We start from the raw sequence: 20,330 nt of genomic DNA on the forward strand, positions 1-20,330 counted from the left end.
CACCAGTGAGAAGTTGTTTTCTGTTTGGAAGCACAAAGATTTATTCAAACCAGCTATTATTTTTTAACTCAGAAACCAAAGGAAATAATGGTGCAGTTGAACTAAAACCCAAATATATACTTTAATTTATAAAAATTCTGTACCACAACTCCTAATATCAAATTCATATAAACTGTTCCAAAAGCAAATTTTCCTCCTCTCCTCCAGAAACATGAGTTCTTCTGTACTGCAATATTCACTCACAGAGACCAGAAACACAGGAAATCCAGGGTACTACGTGAGTTTCCAGCATTGCTGCTTAACACAAAGGATAAAAACCCCAACAAAACCAAAAATAACACACAAAACCAACCATAAGCAAGCAAAAAAACCGCATCCACAAAAAAACCCCCAAAACCAACCAACACCCCACCAAACCAAAACCTTCCTAATGATGTGTATGCAGAAAGATTTCTATAATTTTATATGGAAAGTCACTTTAGTAGGTATTACGCTTAGAATAGAAACGCATAATTTTTAAGATAAGTAAATTACTAAACTGAACACACCAAATTCAAAGTTTTTAACAGCAAACAATGTAGTGGAACTTAGATATTTATATGATATAAAAAGATGAGGTCTTGGAAACTGAAAGAGTGCCTGCTTCAACAGATTTACCTTTAGCTTATGTTCCACACCAGTTTAAAAATAGGCTGATAACTTATACATTTCAGTTACAATTATCTTTCACAGTATTATAAACTGGTGTAAAATATAATAGATACAGAAGCTTAATATACTGTTACTATTTAGATTTTGTATTTAATCATGTTGGGACCTATCACTTTCCAGAAAAACATCTTTATATTGTCTATAAGAGCAGACAGAATTATGGTTTTGTCATTAAGCATCAAACATTTGGCAGTGCATCAATAATTCTCTTTAATTTGCTTTACCCTCAGAAGCTGGTGTGAGCTGTTGGGCCCTGCAGTGTGCTTCAATAATAGTGCATTAAATGGAAAGTATCTATGCCTGGCTGACCATTCTGAAAGCTGTTTTTGAGTGGCCTGAAATCAGCTATTTGGATTCCCTACAGAGTCTTGGCTTCAAAAAGAAAACACATCATTTGTAATGCAAATAATCCACCATCTCTAGAATATCATCCTAATAGCGAACTATTAGTGGTATGAAATCTGCAGGCATAACAAACCCCAAAATATTGGCATAAACCTTGTTGCTAAAATATGTAAACACATACAAAAATATAAAGGTAAAACAGGGGAAAAAAGACAGTAACAATCTTGACTCCAATATTTAGTAAGCTACTACAGCAGGCACAAGCTGGGTAATATAGTAACATACACCCTCTTACTAAAAAGCTGCTATTACATACATTAAAATCAAAGTTAAGATACTTAAAACTTTAGGACATACCCAGTAACTGTGTGCCATGAAACGTACCACAGCATACAACCCAGCAAATGAACACTAGAAACCAGGAATAACATAAGCAGTTTTGCTATTTTAATTCAAAAAGGCAACGCAAATTGGGGGAAAAGACTTTGTCTGTCATGATAGGATTTTATTTTTAATTGTCATATTTTATAACTTCTGCAGCAGAAGTCACACTCATCTACTTCTTAATTTAAGAACACGAAGAGTAAATACAGAGAACTCATGGTATTCCAGTAATAAAACAAAAGACCAAAACTCTTGGCTACCTCATACTACTTAGCCCACCACACCTTACTCCCAGGGGAAGGAAGACAACCTCTGCTGTAGCATCTCCTCAGCCATCCAGGCCTCAGCTCTCCCTAACAAGCTCTGATGAGCTCAATTTAATGAGCATATGAGATGATGATGAAGCAAGAAGCTTCTAAAGTGTTCCAAATATTTTGAGGGGGACACACATGACAGTTTTCTTAGGCACATAACTGCTAAGACAAGAACATCTCATGGTTAAACATTGGGCATCCAGCAGCCCAAAGACTCTCAGAGTTAAGCAAGCAACTAAAGTTGCAAGAAACAAAATAAGGACTTGAGTTGTTAATGTAAACCTTAATAAGAAAACTCAACAACACAGACTGATTTTACTACAATCTTTTGTGAGAACTTTCTATCAAGTTTCATTATATCTTGACTCAATGAAAATATGAGCCCACCAGACTGTTAAAACACTCAGATAAGACTTATCTATTATGGACAAACGTAAGAATCAAGAGAACGGAAAATAAGAATGTCCTTAATTCCCCTCCTCCCCCCCAATTGATTTCAAGTTAAATTGAGACACTATCACTAATGAAAATGATAAGAATATATACAAAAGTAAATGCAAAAGTAGTTTAAAGTACGTAGAGTGACTGGTTTAATAAGCTGGTACAAAACCAATCAGAATGTTTGTTACAACTGCATTTATTTTCTAATTGCAGTGGTAAAAGATCAGGGGTAGTTTATTTGTGTAGATCCTGCAGTAGATCTCAGAACAAAGAGACAAAAACCTCAGTAAGAAAACTTCAGCAAAGACTGCATATCAGGCTTTTGCCTTCAATATACTCCTCCAAAGGATTTCATTGCCTTACTTGAAAATTGACTTTTAGGGATGGCAAATTTGAATACCTAATGCCATGCTTTTGGTTAAGATCTCCCAAGCACACACCATATAGATGGATGATTGGAAGCAGAAAACACAGAATGTGAAAAAGAAAGAAGATAAAAATGTAGTTAATTATTTGAGATCTGGGAAGGTATTCCAAGTATAAAAAACTCAACAAAAACCCAAACAAACAAACCCCCCAAAAAACACCAAACAAAACCCCAAAACAAAAAAAACCCACCACACCTTATAGCTGAGGCTACGAAGGGGATCTGACATCCCAGTGATTCAAAGATTTAATCCCAGAGGCAGTTAAGTTTCCTATGGTCATGAATTGGTCTTCCTGATCTTTGGGAAGGATGAAACAGAATCTCCTTGGCCACTCCCGACAGTTTGAAGAACCAGCTTATCTTATATTTCAGAAACTGAGTTGATACTGTTTGCTCCCTTAAGAGTTGTGGGGTTTTTTTATGCTTGAGATCTCTTTCAAGATTGCAAGACAGGTGCTCTTACTGTTGGGCAACTACATGCACACATACAAAATAGAGCACAAAATGATGCCAATGGAAGATGCTCAAGTGGACTTACTGACTTTAACGTCTGCAACTAAGAGCCAAGACACTTCAAGAATTCTCATTATAGGGGAAAATCCTCTATAACACCAAAGAAGTTAGATTGTAAAATTGGAAAGAAAAAGGTAAATGAAATCAGTTACTTTTCACAGATATGCAATTGACACTTTCTGTCCTAGAAGGTTCTCTCTTTAGGTTTTTTTAATGGAGCACTAAGCACTAAAACAAAACTATTAGGTCAACAGTAAGTCCCAGGGATATGCTACAGATACAAACTAATAATTCTACACAGTGATTCCTCAAATTTCCAACTGTGATCCTTCTTAGAAATTAAGAGTTTTGTAAAGCCCAAATATTATAATCAGTATTGGTTAGAACTCAGTTTCTGCTGGGATTTGAAGCCACTTGCAACCAGTACTACTCTTTGGGAATCAGAAGCCACTGTAAAGAAACTATGCCTGCAAGAGCTGTTCTTCCAGAAGCATAAAACAAAAAAGTTGATCTTATACTTAAAAAGCATCATAATAAAAATCTCAGTACTATCCATTTGTCTTTCAATGTCTAGCAGATGATGTTCCTTACATTTTACTTATTACGGGATTAAAAAGCAACTTTTTGGAATAATATCAGCATAAAATGAGTAAGTTTGGGCATATCATTTTGATGTATTTCTGGGTGGGGGGAGAACCCAAATAGGCAACCACTTGTTGGCATATGTACAAACAGCAAAGCAGAAAAGTTCTGATTCCCTCTTGGCTGTGCGAAAGTCAACTTAAAGTCCACCATGTCTCCTAGTTGGAAGGCGGACCTGAGCAGAACATCATCTTGATGCTGACAACAGAGGGTGACCCCTCCCTTTTCTTGGCTGAGAAGACCTGCACCATTTGTAGCACTAGTGCTTCTCTGACCCCTCAACAAGCCAATTCAATTTATAATCCCAGGTCTTTTTTCTCCATTAAATGAGACAGGCTGAATGGATATAAATGCATGTTTATGGATGCAATGAGAAAGCAACACTGGAGATTGCCCTGACAAATTTGGAAGAACAGGTTCACCAATGTATACAAGCAACTCACTCTCTGGGCAAAATAACAGGGCAGGTAAAGCTACACTTCAGATTGCTGCCTAGTATGTTCTTCAATACAATGAATAACTTATTGGCAGGATAGCACACCAAAACCAAAATCAGGATTTACTTACAATGCTGATCACAGTCTACTCTAGCAAACACCACTTGATTCTTATCTGGATATTCTTCCTTAATTACATTAGAAGCTTCCTCAAAAATAGGATGCAGCATTTGGCTGAAGCGGCACCTTTGGACAGAACACAAAATTATAACTTAAAAATATTAATTTGAAATACTTTAATTAATGACTCAGGGAATATTTCAATCTTTGAAGGAAAAAGAAAGAAAAGCTATTGGAAAAGAGTATCTACTTGTAATCATCCCATTAACTGGCTGGATAAAAATAGGTTCAAAAGTAACTTGAATAATTCAGGTGGAAAAAAAAAATTCTAAAAGAATATCTAATTCAAGATGTGCCCCCCTGCTTTATCTGCTTAAGAAACACCATTAATCAATTATAAGCCTTTAGGAAATATATTCTATTCAGAAAGTCTGTTCTTTATTTTTTCTGCCTGAATTATCCCTTAGGAAATAATTTTTAAAATATAGTAAAAAATCTTACATGGATTGTTGAGATTCAAATATTCACCAAAAATCACCTTCAAGAAACATCACAGAGATAACTCCATAAGGGTTAACAATAGAAGTATTGTTTATCATATTATTGCTCAAGTTAGGTAGAATTCGAACAGCCTGCTATTTCAGCACTATGAACAAAGAGAATCCCGTTGGTCCCTTCTTCCAGTCATGTCAGATTTTGAAGCAAATCCTCTCTTTCTGCCCATGGAAAAGGCTGTAGCACTGTAAAGATGCTTTGGTGGCTCTGGGGAGTTTAGGGTAACATTAGCACACAAGCCCATTATTAATATGTCAATAAAATTATTTTTATTCTGTTCTACACACGTGGCAGAGTTTTAAATTGAGTAAGTACAACGGCACTGTAGACATTGTCCAAATGAGACCTCATAGAACAGACATGCAAGAAAACAGCCTGCACTGAAGGCCTGCTTAAACTTAACAGGGACAGCCTGGGGATGTTGTTATGTCTACAACAGCAAATGTTCAAGCAGAAGAGGCAGGTTTTGCTCTCAAAACACAAACAGGGCTTGAGGCCATTTTCTGAGAAAAACCTGGCTCTGGGCACCACAATTGTACACTACACGTTTATGTAGTATGTATACGTTATATACAGCTTCCTTGTCCCTCATTCTTCTCTACCCTTACAGCAGAGCATCTACATCAGCAAAACTGATCTGTTCTCATTCAAAAGGTCACGTTACATCATAGGCTGGCAGTACGCTATGTTAAGGGGTTATTACTGAACGCCTACATGTAATGATCATAACTAAGGCTGTAATGTTTTAAAATTATGGCCTACTAGAATGTGAATCAACTTGCAAGCATACAGAAATCTTTACATTGAAAGCAAACCCATTCTAGAGGGGTTGATAACAGCGGGGATTTGCAGAGAGAGATGGGCTAATAAAGTCCTAAAACAGATGCTTATTACTCTGCTATATCAAGTTTTAAAACATTGATACCTCTCCTCTATCACAGAAGTATCAGAACATGGATTTTTAGCCTCCTGTAGTTTGCCTTTTGCAAAATCAAAAAACGATTTTTCAATGGCAACACAGATCCCAAATTTCAGTGTATTAAATTTACTCTCTATTGGTTTGCTTTCCTTAGTTATCTTTAATAAAATCTTTTGAAGTAGTCCATGATCCACCAGGTATCTGCAGACCATAAACTGAAAACAATCATCTTAAGTTTCTTATATTTACTTATTTTAAAAGACAGCCTTTGTAGCAACATTCTATACAGAATAGGTAAGAGATTAAACCTAGTTTCTTACTTAACTAGTCAGTTAGTTGTACTATCATTATAAAGACAGACATTTCAAACAAATAGCTTGCTTGGTAAACAAATACAATCTCTCTAAAGAAAAATTCTACTGGTTTGAATTTGCCTAGCATCAATTTAGTCTGCAGTAGCAAATGAACAGATGCAAACTAATTGAACGTAAAAATTGTCTATAAAATGACAGAGGTATATACAAAGGTTATTAGACATTATACCAATCTAAATCAGTTTATCTTTATGCAAAGTTTAAAAGAAGGCATTAAAAACATCTTTACTGAGAACTTCATTCTATATGAAAAGACTGGGTATGAATTTTTCAAAGTCACTTTTAAAAAAACAATTAAAGTTAGCCTCCTACTGGTTGAATGAATTATCAGTAAAGGCAAAGTAGAAATTTTTCATGTAAAGCTCTGTGCGCTTGCTATTTCTAAGCCATACAAACCTACAGACTTAGGCATATAGTGGGATGTGAAAGAGGTGAAAGGAATCATAAGTCTAATCATCTATATGACCTTTGATTCTGAAGGCCAACATTTTATGCTTACAAAACAAAAAAAGCCGGGAGAGGAATATTTAAAGTGTAGTACTTTGGTTTATATATTGCTTTACATTACAAAGCTATTAAAATCCAAGATTACTTTAATCAAGGAAGAAAGAAAATTATTTATTTTTCTAACCACATCTTCTCTATTAAATTGTACGTTAAATTTTATTTTCTCTGAATACTTTTCTGGTTTCTTCCTTGCTAAAGATTCTTTTAAAAATATTAATGGTGAAGCAGAACACTTAAAATTACTTCTCACAGAATTAAAAAAGAGACATACAGTGCTTAAATTAATTCTAATGATGATCTGTATGCAAGTTGTTCTTTGGTTTGGGTTTTTTTATAATTAATTTCAAGTGAACAGTCCCTCTAAGTATGTCTTTCACAATCTAACCGATTTGGCCTCAAATTCTTTCCTTTTTCAGTTGCTCAGATTTCATCCCTCAACTATAATTTCTCTAGTTCTCCTCTTGGAAGGTCTTCCAGATGAGAGAAGCATTTGATTTTTAGTGTAATTTCAAGCCTTTTTCTTTCTAGCACACATGCATGGGACCAACATAGAAGAAAAAGGGAAAATGAAGTATTTTGGACTATACTACATTAAGGAGCAAAATGGTAATGAAATCTGTTGTGACAACAGGAAAAAAAACCCAAACACATCAATTACATAGCACATTATTCGATACTACTATAGAAGCCTTCTTCCTCTGATAGGAGTCCTGAATGAAACAAAAGATGGCAGAATAGCAGAAGGGGAAGTAATCAGTACGCAAAAAAACTGGGAAAGAACTAGTTTGAAAACAACATACTACTGTATTTGCAAGTAGAAAACTATAGCCAAACATGACAGTTTTCAGACAGAAGTTTAGACAGAAAAAAAAAAAAGCAAAACTTGTATAACTTACCAATCAGCATAAAAATTAACTAAAGCAACATCTGCATTGTCTGAGGGGAAAGAAAAAAAAAGTCAAATTGTGAGGCAAACTTCTTAGTGCTTTTATCTGAGATTATAAAAATATGCACAAAACTATAAAAGCAAGTATTCCTAGGTTATTCAGCATACAGCTTAGTCTGATTGCTAGAAAAGTGCCCAGATAAATCTTACCTGAAATATAATCTATATCAAATGGGAAAGTGACAAAAGAGGCTTTCAGTCAAGTATTTTATTGACTTCATTGATATATTAGACATTAAAAATGTCAATACTTAAGGTGTTAAAGACACAAAAGAAGTAAATAAGTGACACGAGACAAAAAGTAATTCTGGATTTAAAATTAAGGCACTCAAAGCCAGAAGTTGTACTCTAGTATATCTTTTAAGCATTATCTAGATTATTCATAACTTAAAAAACAGTTAAAAGCTGAAATGTCAAACTGTTTGGCTTAGAAGAATGACCAACGTGCAGCCTGCCTGTGCAACTTGCTCTGGTCAGTCTTTATTTGCTGAGAAGCTGCATACTAATGCAAAACGTACCAGAGAAATCTTCAATCCTCCAAAAAAGAAAAATGCTAAGGGACACTTAAAATAAATGCAATGCTATAGGGTATATGATGAGGTAGTGAAATAATGCTCCTATACATTATTTTTCACACACTAAAAAAAAAAGGAAAATATATCAAAACTAGAAGGACACATCTCCTGCCCAAAAATAAATTGTGATCTTTACACAGTATAATAACCATGCTGTAAATTGATTTTTAGTCGTAGTAGTGGCTGACATTGAAAACTTGAAATAAATACTGGAACTATAGAATATCAGTCACAGCTTTATAAAGCAGAAATGTTGCTAGACGAATTTGCACTATTGACAAAGTTATAAAGCAATTACAAGCGAAGATTAAGATGTTGGAAGCCTGGAAAAGACAACATACTGGAAAAGGCGACTCTTGAGAAGACTGGGAAAAACTACAGTTTTGATTAAAATTATGGCAATAAGATTTTCATTATCAGCAAGGAATGCAAGTGGTGAACAGAAAATTAACAAGCACAGAGAAAGTCAGGGTTACCTCCAAGGCATAAAGTATTTCTTGAAAGTAATAGGGTAAAAAGTACTTACACTTGGCATATATTCCCCTTCATGAATAACATTTTACAAAAAGATTCTATATTTTCCACCATATAAAAGGTATCTACTAACAGATCTTGTATCACTTAAACATACATTTACCACACAAAGCAATCCTGCAATAGTAGGCAAATTCTAGTACAGACCTAAATAAAAGAATATAAAGATTTTTTTTTCCTTCTGAATACGTTTAAAACATTGTACTAACTTTTTTCCCTTGAAGACAACCAGATACAGGCAAATTGCATACTTTTGAGATGAAAAGGTTTCAGACAAGGAATGCACATCTGTTTAATTTATGAGTCACCTCTCTATGAGCCACCAGAATCAGGACAACGCTTAACCTGAGGAAAACCAGAGCTGAACAAGCAAGATACTTAAGGCCCATAACCCTGGGTTTCAGTTGCTGCTATTTTTTGAGGAACTCTTAAAACACTCTCTTGACAGGTTTGGTTATGTAATCAAGCATTCCCATCTGCAAACAAGATACCAGGTATTTTTCTTAGAGACTTCAAATGCTCATTGAGATTACAATGAGACAATTCGTTAGGTGATACATTAGTTCAGGCAGCTAATTTTGATCATAGTCATTTAATATTTCTATGCCGATTGCAATTCATATTTTCAAAGCTAAGGTATGCATATTCATTTAATAACATTGCAAGATTCACACAGATAAGTGACTGTAGACATAAAAAAAAAAAATCAAAGTACTCACTTAAAATGTCATCTATATTTCCACTATCTAGACTCGTTATTTCACTTCTGGTTGGATTAAAAAGCCAAGACACCTAAAAAAAGAAAGCAAACCAGTAGGGTATGTAAAGTTCCAGCAACAAAGTAGTAACATATCTATGATATTAAATACTGCAGCTCAAAAGCTGGAGAAGAACAGTAAAATAATTGTAATTCAGCCCACACATTTCAGATGACAGCAGTACTACAAATATACAAATAAACACTACAGATACAACATACTTTCACAGTTAAAGCAAAATTGGCTATCTCTTCATATGATTCTCCATTATGTTAGCAGAAATATTACAGGGAAATTTCGTACCTTTAAGAATAACTTCTATTCATAAATTCACTCTGAAGAAAGAAATGAAACCTCCATTTTAGCCACCTAACAATCTCACACAGCCCAGAAGTGTGTAAGCACACAGGACTACCAACAGTCCTGGGCCCTTAGTTTATTCCTTGCAGCTGCAAAGAAAATCTGCCTATGGCTAAAGAGGCAGAGCTGACGGCTGCTTTTACCAAAGACACCAAGGAAAAATTTAGCTGTAAGCATAAAGAGCATCCAAATAAAGCCATACAGAGCAGCTAGATACAAGGATCTGGTGATACAAGGATGTCTCTATTTACGGAAGAGCCTGAGACCTATCCTGGACCTATACTAAAGCCATGACTACAAGCAGCAAGCCCCTAGGGCACACTCATCTTTGACACTGGTTACAATTTATTGAAAGACTAATTCAATATCAAGCATCAAGTTTGCACATTTGCTGCAAGAGTGTATCAAATATAGGCCTCAAAAACATAAGCCATACTGGATGCCTGCTTTCATTAAGATTAGCTTCAAAAATCATGGGAAACTTCTGCAGCGAGACATTGTCATAGCTTGCAGACTATCACTGTAAATGGCACATAGGTGAGATTTGCAGCAATCATTTTCAATTCCTTCTGATTTGTGGATCACTAAACACTTTTCAGTGAAGATACCAATCCTTTCGTATTCGCCATATAGATGCTGCTGGGTAGCATATACACTCCATCTTACACTACAGCCTGAAAACACACCAGCTGTTGTAATACAAAAAATGTACCAGTGCTTCTCACTTGGTAATTGGACAAGATACTTATCTTATATGCAAGTCTAAGATCTGTGGCAGAGTTTGCACAGCCTTCCTGCGGCACTTAAACTGCCTGACACAAACATCTGAACTGTGGCTTTAAGATGACTGTATAGAAACAAAACTAACGGTTGAGCTGTAAGGTCCATAGTCAAAACAGCATAATGACACAGTCTGCCAAAAAATATCTGATTAAGCAAGCTATGCAACGCACAAGTTGTGGCAAGCCAGTATTGGGAAAGTTCCTTTGAAGATGCTGGTGTTGCTGACTGCTGAGCAGCAAGAAGGGATGACCCTGCCTTCAGTCTTTGCAGAGAGAAATGATGTATATGGACTCTGGTCCACACCAGTCAGATTACCCCCAGATGAGTGACAGCTCACAGCAACCATCAGTGCAGGTACCTTCCAATCACCCCCTGGGTGGTGCACGGGATGACAACTTCCATGGTGTTGCTACAGGGAGATGCTGGTAGTAGTAGTTACACTTGTAGTAATGGGCTCAGCTATGCATGTGAATGAGCTGGCATGGGTTTTGTTTGTACACATGCTGTGTTGTTGAAGAATTAGGTTAGACATAACTTGTGTACAATTGAAGCAGTAGCTATGATTAACAGTAACAGTTGGAATATTGCTCTAGGCAATAAAGGACAGTATAACTCAACATTCATTTCGTTGGCCATCATCTGATCCTACCACAGGTGACTTTGCAAACTCATCTAAGTTCCAAGGCTTCAGCTGCCCTGCAAGGTCTCAAGAACCTCTGATCGTTCCACAGAGTTACTTATCCTGCTTACAATCTTACACAATGCTTGTTTACACAGAAAATCTACACAGGTCTCTAGAAAGCATTGATACGTGGAAAGAATTTCCGTGGTAGGTCTTAGTGAAACTGTTTTCACAGGAGCTCAGCAGACTGTATTGTCTCAACATACCGAATGGGTAAGATATGAATTTCTTAAACCCACATGGCTTTTTCTAATACAATTTTACAGCAACAACACAAATCTTATCTAATAGGATAAATTACACATAAATTAAACATAACATAGATAAGCACAGTATTTGCAATCGTGAAATAGGCTGTGTTATTCAGCAGATATATTTAAATGTATCAGGAACTGAAGCTGCATTGTAGATTGCTACAATACACCTTAACTTGCAATGCAAATATTTAACTGCAAAATCAAAGCACAGGGCTTACTAACCAATAAAATCCTCTACTAGACTGTGCTATGTGCAGAAAAAGCAAATTAAAACTAATACTTCTTTATAGCATGAATAAAATTGATTGCTTTCTTAACTCTTATTGTGGAAAAGTGTGGTGCAAGCTGTGTGTACTGAAACAAAGACCTCAAACGTCTTCATATATTGAAGGTGAAAATTAAGTTAAGCTATATATCCTATTGCCCCTTTATATTAAACAGTAATGGAAAAATACTGAGACTAAGAATGTCTTTCCCCAAAAGTTGCACAAAACCTGCGAGAATCAAACTACTATTTCCACTGGAAGTAGGAAAATTTCTATTTTATCAAAATACATTCATAATCATGTTCTTAAACATTTTATACTGACTAAATAATTGTGGGTGCCAAAACCTTCATAATAAGTAGACAGACTCAGGGGAAAAAAAGGATTTCTTGAAGAAATGTCAATAAATATGCAAGACTCCCTTCAGCTGAAGCTTTCATAAAGGTATAATGCCTGTAAGGAAGAACACACATCCTTTTGACCCAGTAATCTTGCTCTCCCATGAGATGCAAGAGGGTTTAAGATATTACTAGTATTAATATTTAACATGAAGGAATACAAGTTCTTATTTAAATTGCTAAGAAGCTACACTGTTTTGAGAATATTTTCTGACCTTTGATGATGCCTGTGCTTGATACCTCACAGGCAGAAAACAAGACATTTTTGAGGAAATCATTTCTGAATGTCAGCTACACACTTTATACAACAGGTATTGAACATAGTTATGAAAAATGTACTGGCTAAAAAAAGAAGTCTTCAGAATTTTTTACTTTTAAATGCAAACTTTGCATTCCACTAGCCTACATCAGAAGGACACACGGATGACTGTTCATATTAGTAACTGAGGGAAAAAATAGGATTTCCAGCTGACCTCACAAGATAGCTACAAACTCACTGAAGAAAGCATCTTGTAAAAATAATTCAAAAGGAAAATTGGCTATGGAAGTACACCTGAAAACAATTCAAGTTACTGTCTTTATATTGGATAAAGTTAGCTATATTTTTATATTTTAAATGCTTAACCTACTAAAATCTGAAGGTAAAACTAAGTTGTTATGAAAGAAAAAGATTTAAAAAATCAAAGATATAGTAGAATACTAAAATACAAAATGCTTGGGTGTGAAACTACACAAGTTAGATAAAATGCTTATAATCTACTCACAATTGTTTGACACTATAGAAAAATGACAAAGCAAACTATAGACTAAAACAAGTGAATACAGAAAGCTTTATAAACTTACAGAAGGTGTTGCTGAGGGGAAAAAGTCATGAATTGAACAATGCATTTGCAAAGATAAAATTTAGCTCATGTAGGGGGAGGGAAGAGGAAGAGATGGCACGTGTATTTTTACTTTTCTGGTCCTCAGAAACACTGTCTGTCAAATTGAAAAGGAATATATCAGCTCAGGTTCCTGGAAGTTTCTGAAGATAACACTGCTCATATTTTTACTGGGAAGTTTAATTATACAGAAATCCTGGTATTTCTGATACAGTTTTGATCCTCACTTGAAGTTAGCAAATGACTTTGCCACTTCTGCCAGGAGTCAGTACTAGTCGCTTCTGAGGAGTAACTACAAATTAGCTGACATTTATTCTGATTTTTTCTAATGAAAGACCTCAAAGCACTGCCTGCAAGACATCATCCTGCTCTGACACGCGGTGCAAGGCTATGCAACCAGCCTTACACAAAACAAAATGCCTGGACAAAACCCATTCCATTCACCTCCAACAGCAGACCTCTGCCAGGCTTCAGATCCCTTTTCCAAAGAGGAAATAGAAGCGCACCCAATTTCAACTCATCTTCTGCTGACAGTGTTGCTGCTCAATTGCCACTCCACACATCCAATTAATGAAGCCCACTGGTAATTCAGGAGATTTAGGTCAACCTTTTATCAACATTTTACTCTTGCAAGTTAGTGCTGTTAGTTCTTTAATTGCTAACTGGACAGAAGAGACAGGCCTATATGTTTAACAGTATTCCTTTTCCAAGTTTATCGTATTTTACACACCACTTTCCTGTAGAAGAGTTTAACAGTGCACAATCTTAATACTACAGTAAAAGGAACAAAACCTGGTCTGTTGCATTTTAGTTCTTCACATCTATTTTTTAATTCATATAATGAAATGGAAGTCCTCATTTCCATTAAAATTTCCATTTTAATTCTACAGAATTAAAAAAAAAAAATCTATTCCTGGAGCATTATGATTTCTAATTAGTACTACACCTGCAAGGCAGTCAACAAGAACAGCCTTCATTTTCACTTGCTAAACTTTCCATTTACCTTTTCCTCCTGATGGGAAATCCTAAAGGCACACAACTAAACCATCTTTCTGCTCTACCACAAAATCATTTTATGTTTGGCAGCCAGCTCTAGCCCACATCTAATCCAGATTGACATGTCGAAGTTACTACCTGAAGTCCTAGCCCCACAGGACTCTGCGGCTGCCTTTCAGTCCCTGAGTACCTTTTTCTTTATTCATGCCGCTAATCTGCTGCTGCTCTGAGGTCTGCATTAAACTCCTGGACAACAGGAAGCAGATGGGTTTACAGCCTGCTGTAGGACGATACAAATTGAAAGCAATCCTGGGAGACAGCACCACCGAGGCTGACAGATACTGTAAGAGTCCCTGAAGTTTGGCTTCAGAACCATCAATCAGGAGCATCTTGCTGGCAGTGTTCCCAGAAGCCCTATAATGAACCACAAAGTTCAGAGCAGCAAGAGATAACAGTAAATAGAGAATGGTGGGGAAAAAATAATAATAAAAGAACATTATTCACCCTCTCGGTGAGAGCAGTTCAACTCTTAATTGTCACCACTTGATTCCAGACTGTGCCTGAGTATTTTCATAATTTAGACTAACTGCTGCCATCCCTTATCTGTTGATTAAGCAGGATTTTTATTAGCAATATAAGCTACTTATAAGACTATGCGACAAAACTATATTAGTTCAAAACACTAATGATCACTTCTGAGCTATATTTCAGTTTCCAGAGCAATTTTTAAATTGGTACCAAAAAATCCTTTTCCTATTATTTTTCTCTCAAGAACTGTATCTTTAAATTTAATCAGGGAAATTTAAAACACTCAAAAGGTAGCTACTGAAAATAGATTTAAGGATAGTAGTTACTACCATGAGAACAGATACAAAATCTAACTAAACTGAAATACAGATATATGTATTAGAAAAGTAAACATTTCTTTAGCCTTGATAGTTCAATTCTACAATGATTTAGCCAAACAGAGCTATAACTGCACAGAGCTAGGTAAAGAGACCACTATATTAAAAACAGGTAATGTGATTTTGATTCCTACAACTGAACTTAACATACACTCAAAGGAGTCATAGGATCGTTGTGTATGACGGAATGATTCATAGCTGCAGAGATATCTCAGTGGTCTGTTACCACAGTACTGCAAGTCCCTAGAAAAATGGGTAAGTTAACCTCTCAACAGTTTGTGAACTATCATTAGAAGACACAAGACATTTATTCAAAAAGTCCATTGCAGAGATGAAAATTAAACCTCATTATCACAACATGCCGTTCAATGCATTGCATTTTTCCATAAAGCTATTAATAGCAGAACCATGCACCCAAACACAATTTTAGAGCTTAAGTCTCTTGGCACAAACTTAAGGATCATTGTCTTTTATAGAAATGTTTTAAGTCAGGGCTCAAAGAAATGACATGAAGCCTGCCTAAAAAAATGTCAAAGATAAGGCCTATAATTTATTTTCAATTGAACTATTTCTAATTTTCAGTTATTTGTCTTGGCCTGGAGGGAAAAGGACAATTTCCAGTCAGGGTCATAATATACTGGTTTCCTTGTCTTAAACGTCCACTTAGAGGCAACACAGTCCATATACCTACAAAAGATGTAAATAGGTACCTGAACAACTCTATTATTCATGAATAATGTTTAGAGTGTTCCACATCCTCAGAAATATGAACCAACCTTAAAGCCTGTTTCACAGCTTTAAAACCATGAATTCAGCTCCCCAGGGAAGTACTGAAAACTGAATCTTTAGATATTTTATTTACCACACTTCTTACTCTCACACAAGAAGCTAGAACTCCTCCGAAAAAAAAAAAAGGTATAATACATGCAGCTTCTTAGGAAAAAAAACCCCACAACCTCATGTTTTAGTAACTCTTTCTTTTACGTATCTACCAACTGCTTTGATTATTTGGAAACACAAGGATTCACTTTCAAAAAGGAATAAAGCACATAAAACACAAATGCAATCTCCCAAATGATTAGCTCAAGTTAAGCAGCTGTTACTGTATATGAAAGCCAGCACCCTGAAGTTTCTGAACTTGTCAAAGCTGTAATCCAGCAATACAAAATAAAGGGTAGCTTGGTCTTACCTTGTCAAGATTTCGATAAGGCTAGCAGAGCAGAATAGTTTGCTGTGCCTTTTCATGAAGCAAAAAGCCTGTTCTCTGCTTCAGCCATTGCTATTACACATAAAACCCATTACCAAAACCATTCATTGTAGAGAGTTTAAACCTTGCAGATGTGTACTCGTAACTCCGTTCCTCATGTCACAGATCACATATGTAACTTTGAAATGCAAATCATTTTCCAATACTTTCCTCTCTGCATTTTAAGATAAGTCAGAGCCATTTTTCCACTTAAAATATTTTGGAAATAATTTTGATGCGTAGCAATAGAGAAGAAATTGTGAGTCATTTCATATAAATAGTCAAGTCTAAATAGAAGGCTTATTAGGAACTGTGTTTTGAGAGTCACATGGATCATTACAGAAAGCAACATACTGTCCTGTTATTCACTATGATCTTCTACAGTCTTTTCTGTGCCCTTTATTTTAGTCTTTACACACAGGGCGACAGCAGAACAACAAACGAGAATTTTATTTTTTTTTTAAGTAACATATATGTATGTATGTTTTGTTCACTATTGGGCTAGTGATGAAAACGGATATTCAAATGAATCCAAAACTTTTACGGTATTATGTGGAAGAAGAATCTCTCCTTTAAAGTATAATCTTGGAGGAAGAAATTGAAGATAGACATAGTATTTTCATAAGAAAGTATTTCCTATGTCACATGAACATTTGCTACCTTGGAATAATCTGAAGGATTGAACATATAAGTGGATAATTGAATTTTCCATACTTGTTGCCTACACACATTCTACCGCTTTAAAAATAACACACAATTTTTACTTTGGTAGATTTTAATACATATTGAGATTATTGTCCAACAAGACAAAAATCAACTTATTTTAAGAAAAAGGCTCGATTTCAACACCTACTCACTTTTAGCTGCTTATCTTTTTAGTAACCATATCATCTATTTGCAATATCTTCTCACTCTTCTGCTCCAAAACATCAAGTTATCTATCTTTTTGCAGTATCAAGAAAGGCGGGAACTTTAAGCAAAGACAAGCCTTTTCTGTTTTACCTTTCAGGTAGGAACTTGTTTTAAAAGTAGGTATGAATTACCAAAACCAATTGCTCAATGGAAATGGAAAAATAAAGGCTATCATAAACAAGTACATACTAGACCTCCACGATAGAAATACCTAAGAAGCAATTTAGATAAAATAGAAAGTGCAGCCTTGGAGAAATCTGCATTTCATGTATTCTTATCAGCAGTTAAAAATGAAGTACCACAATCCTGTGGCTCCAGAAGTTTGGGATCCACACAGCTTTAAACTATGCAGCTGAGGTAGTGGAACAAAAAAAAAAAAAAAGCAGTGGAAATGGCAATTAGACAAACAAAATACTGAAGTGAAAAATACAGCCAGGGTCATTCTCCTCACTCAGTCCACCCAAAGGGAAGCAAAACGTACTGGTTTAACTGCAACTCTAAAGACAACATAAGGGAGGACAAGCAGACAAACCAGTCTCCGATAACACTGTTTAAATTCTACTGTTCATATTGGTGCTGCTGCCTATTTGTACTTCCAAATAACAAAATCGGTTTGAGAGTGTAGAAGTGCAGCCAGCTTGATTTGGCTCAGCCGTATTTGATGCTGAAGGCAATGATGACTAGAACTAAACAATGGAGCGACACTCCCAACGTAGAGCACCAAATGTATGTACGACAATTAGTAGTTCAAGTTCAATTCTTACACTCCTCCAGTTTTAACATTACATGGTCATGCTACGCCCTGCAATCTCAGCCAGAATATGCATGCAACCACCCCCGTTTATTAATCCTCCAATCTAGAGCTTTTAGCAATAATACTTCCAATGCCACTAAGACCCTCCTTATGCTACAGATTTTTTTCTTCCTTCAGCAAGATCGCGATGCCGCATTTCCTCAGATGACCACGTAACCTTTCAGCAGGAGGTTAAGGTTTTGGGCAACTATGAAAAGCCAACTACAGTACTTTATGACACAGCCGTCCAGAGTGTATGAAGCTTTTGTCTAGACATTAAAAACATTTGAGATTCAGTCCTATGTTGCTGCTTCTCCTGCCTCCTTTTTTGAGGAAACAAAATGAGGAAGAACACCTTAGAATTTCAAAATTATAAACTTTCTAAAATAGAGTGGACTTTTGTTGCCTCAGCTTCCCATTTCCTTAACATCAGAACTCTGAACTTTAGAATAAATCAATTTAAAACATCTTTATTTATGTTACTTTGATTATTTTCTTCATTGCAGGCAAACATGATGCACACTCCACAAACTTCCATTCTACAGATGCAAACTACAAACATAGTAGTTTAAAGCTCACTGGCAACCCATTAGCTTGTCTTTAACAAATGCTTTGTCTCAATTTTTAAGTTAGTATTTATTATTTGCTACCTTAAAATTACATATGAGAGGATAAAGATCTTTCCAAATAAGCAGTAATAGAAATACTATTCCACAGTTGCTTGCATTCCAATTGACATGTTAGCATTGGAAAAATATCCCAATTTGAATGAGAAAAAAAAGTTAAGTTTTACAATTAATCCAGTGGCTATCTTCTGTAGAAGAACATTAATTAAGGCAAGACTGCCTGAATCTGAAGAGAAAAATTCACCTTTGGGACCACATCTGCACACAGCCTGAAGAATGAGTGGCTAATTTCAGACTAAGAGCTATTTTCTTTCTATCCTAACCAGCTGCTAAGGGCCTGCACATACGTAGTCAATTTATCCTGGACATCTCTGGCCAGCAGAAGAGTAAATAATGCAGAGGACAGGACACATGCCACAGATATTTTGAAATGCACAAAAGAGCATGATACAGAGATACCCCAATGCTGGTTTACCTCCCCCAAGGAATATTAACCATGCCAACTTCAGGCTGACTCCCACAAAAAATATCCAAGCAAGTATTCCAGACTGGTTCTAAAATAATATTAACACATTCACATGATGCAGTGCTTGACCTGGGAGCAAGTATCAGACACTCTGGCTCTGCAATTAGCTACCTCCACATAGCGAGCTTGTTGGTCTCAAAGCAGAGGATTGCTGTAACCAAAATTGTTACCAAAATCCTCAGCAAGGTGTCACAGCTATGTATTGGCTTATTTTAAAATAATGTTTAATAGCTATGTAACGCTAATTATATGTACATATTTGCACCAGTTTAGCAAATTCTGGTGGCCTATGCTGACAGAAAAAAAATATTAAAAAAAAGAAAAAGGCCTCTCCTCCCTGAAATTACCAAAGCAGTTTTAAATGTCATTCAAAGGTAATTCCTGAGAGGCCTATACACTCGCTGAGCTCCCTTCACTAATTAACGGATCATTAGTAGCAAAGAACCCCAACTGTTCACCCCCTGCACCACATACTCTCTTAATTACCTTTGTGAAGCAACCAATTTGTCTTTTAGTCATTCTGTCCAAAATCCCAAGTGAATTGACTCAACAGGGAGAAGAACAAAGGGGGGGGGGGAGGATTTTCATACACACATTTATGAAAATCCATAATTTTTATGACTGGCAAAGAAATTAGGGGCTAAGTGTTTCCAGCAAGTTTTAAGAAAGGGGATTTCAATAAACTGGAAGAGACAGAAGTGACAGACATTGACTAAAGGAACAAAAAGCTCTTCTTGGGATTACAAATGTGGATACATCATTGAAAAGCTTTCCCTTCCTGAAGCTTTTGAGAAAGCTAATTATATCATCACTTCATAATCACGACAGCTATGGGAAACAGCTAAACAGTATCACAGCTGTTGTTTTCTTTTTTGAGACCATTGGAACAGGCACCTATTCCTTGCTTTTCAAAATACTTCCTTGCAGAGTTCCTAACAAACAAGATCTCTCCCATATTTATGCCCAATTGCCACACAAATCCACTTGGAGATGAAACGTAAGCTTTACTGCCAGTTATCTTACACCAGAGATTAAATTGCTTTCTTTCTCCCCACTTCTCTTCACAAATCTATAAAAATAGAACACAAAAAACCTGACATCCTTATAGACTTTTGTGGGGTTTTTTTGGTTTGGTTTTTTTTTTTTTTTTGGATGCACCTCAGTGAAACACACATGGAAATGAGGCAAGAATTGTCG

General features: G+C 35.8%; 1 protein-coding gene across 1 annotated transcript in view; it reads right to left on the reverse strand.

Moving 5' to 3' along the window:
- The window catches only part of ERP44 (endoplasmic reticulum protein 44), a 52,564-nt gene that overhangs the window by 23,531 nt on the left and 8,703 nt on the right, over positions 1–20,330 (reverse strand). The window contains exons 2-4 of the mRNA XM_054814238.1: positions 9,464–9,536; positions 7,586–7,625; positions 4,345–4,460 (exon numbers count right to left, since the gene is read on the reverse strand). Coding sequence (XP_054670213.1) covers positions 4,345–4,460; positions 7,586–7,625; positions 9,464–9,536 — 229 coding nt within the window. The remainder of the gene's footprint in view (positions 1–4,344; positions 4,461–7,585; positions 7,626–9,463; positions 9,537–20,330) is intronic.

Source organism: Grus americana, chromosome 2 (assembly GCF_028858705.1).
Source record: "Grus americana isolate bGruAme1 chromosome 2, bGruAme1.mat, whole genome shotgun sequence".
NCBI lineage: Eukaryota > Metazoa > Chordata > Aves > Gruiformes > Gruidae > Grus > Grus americana.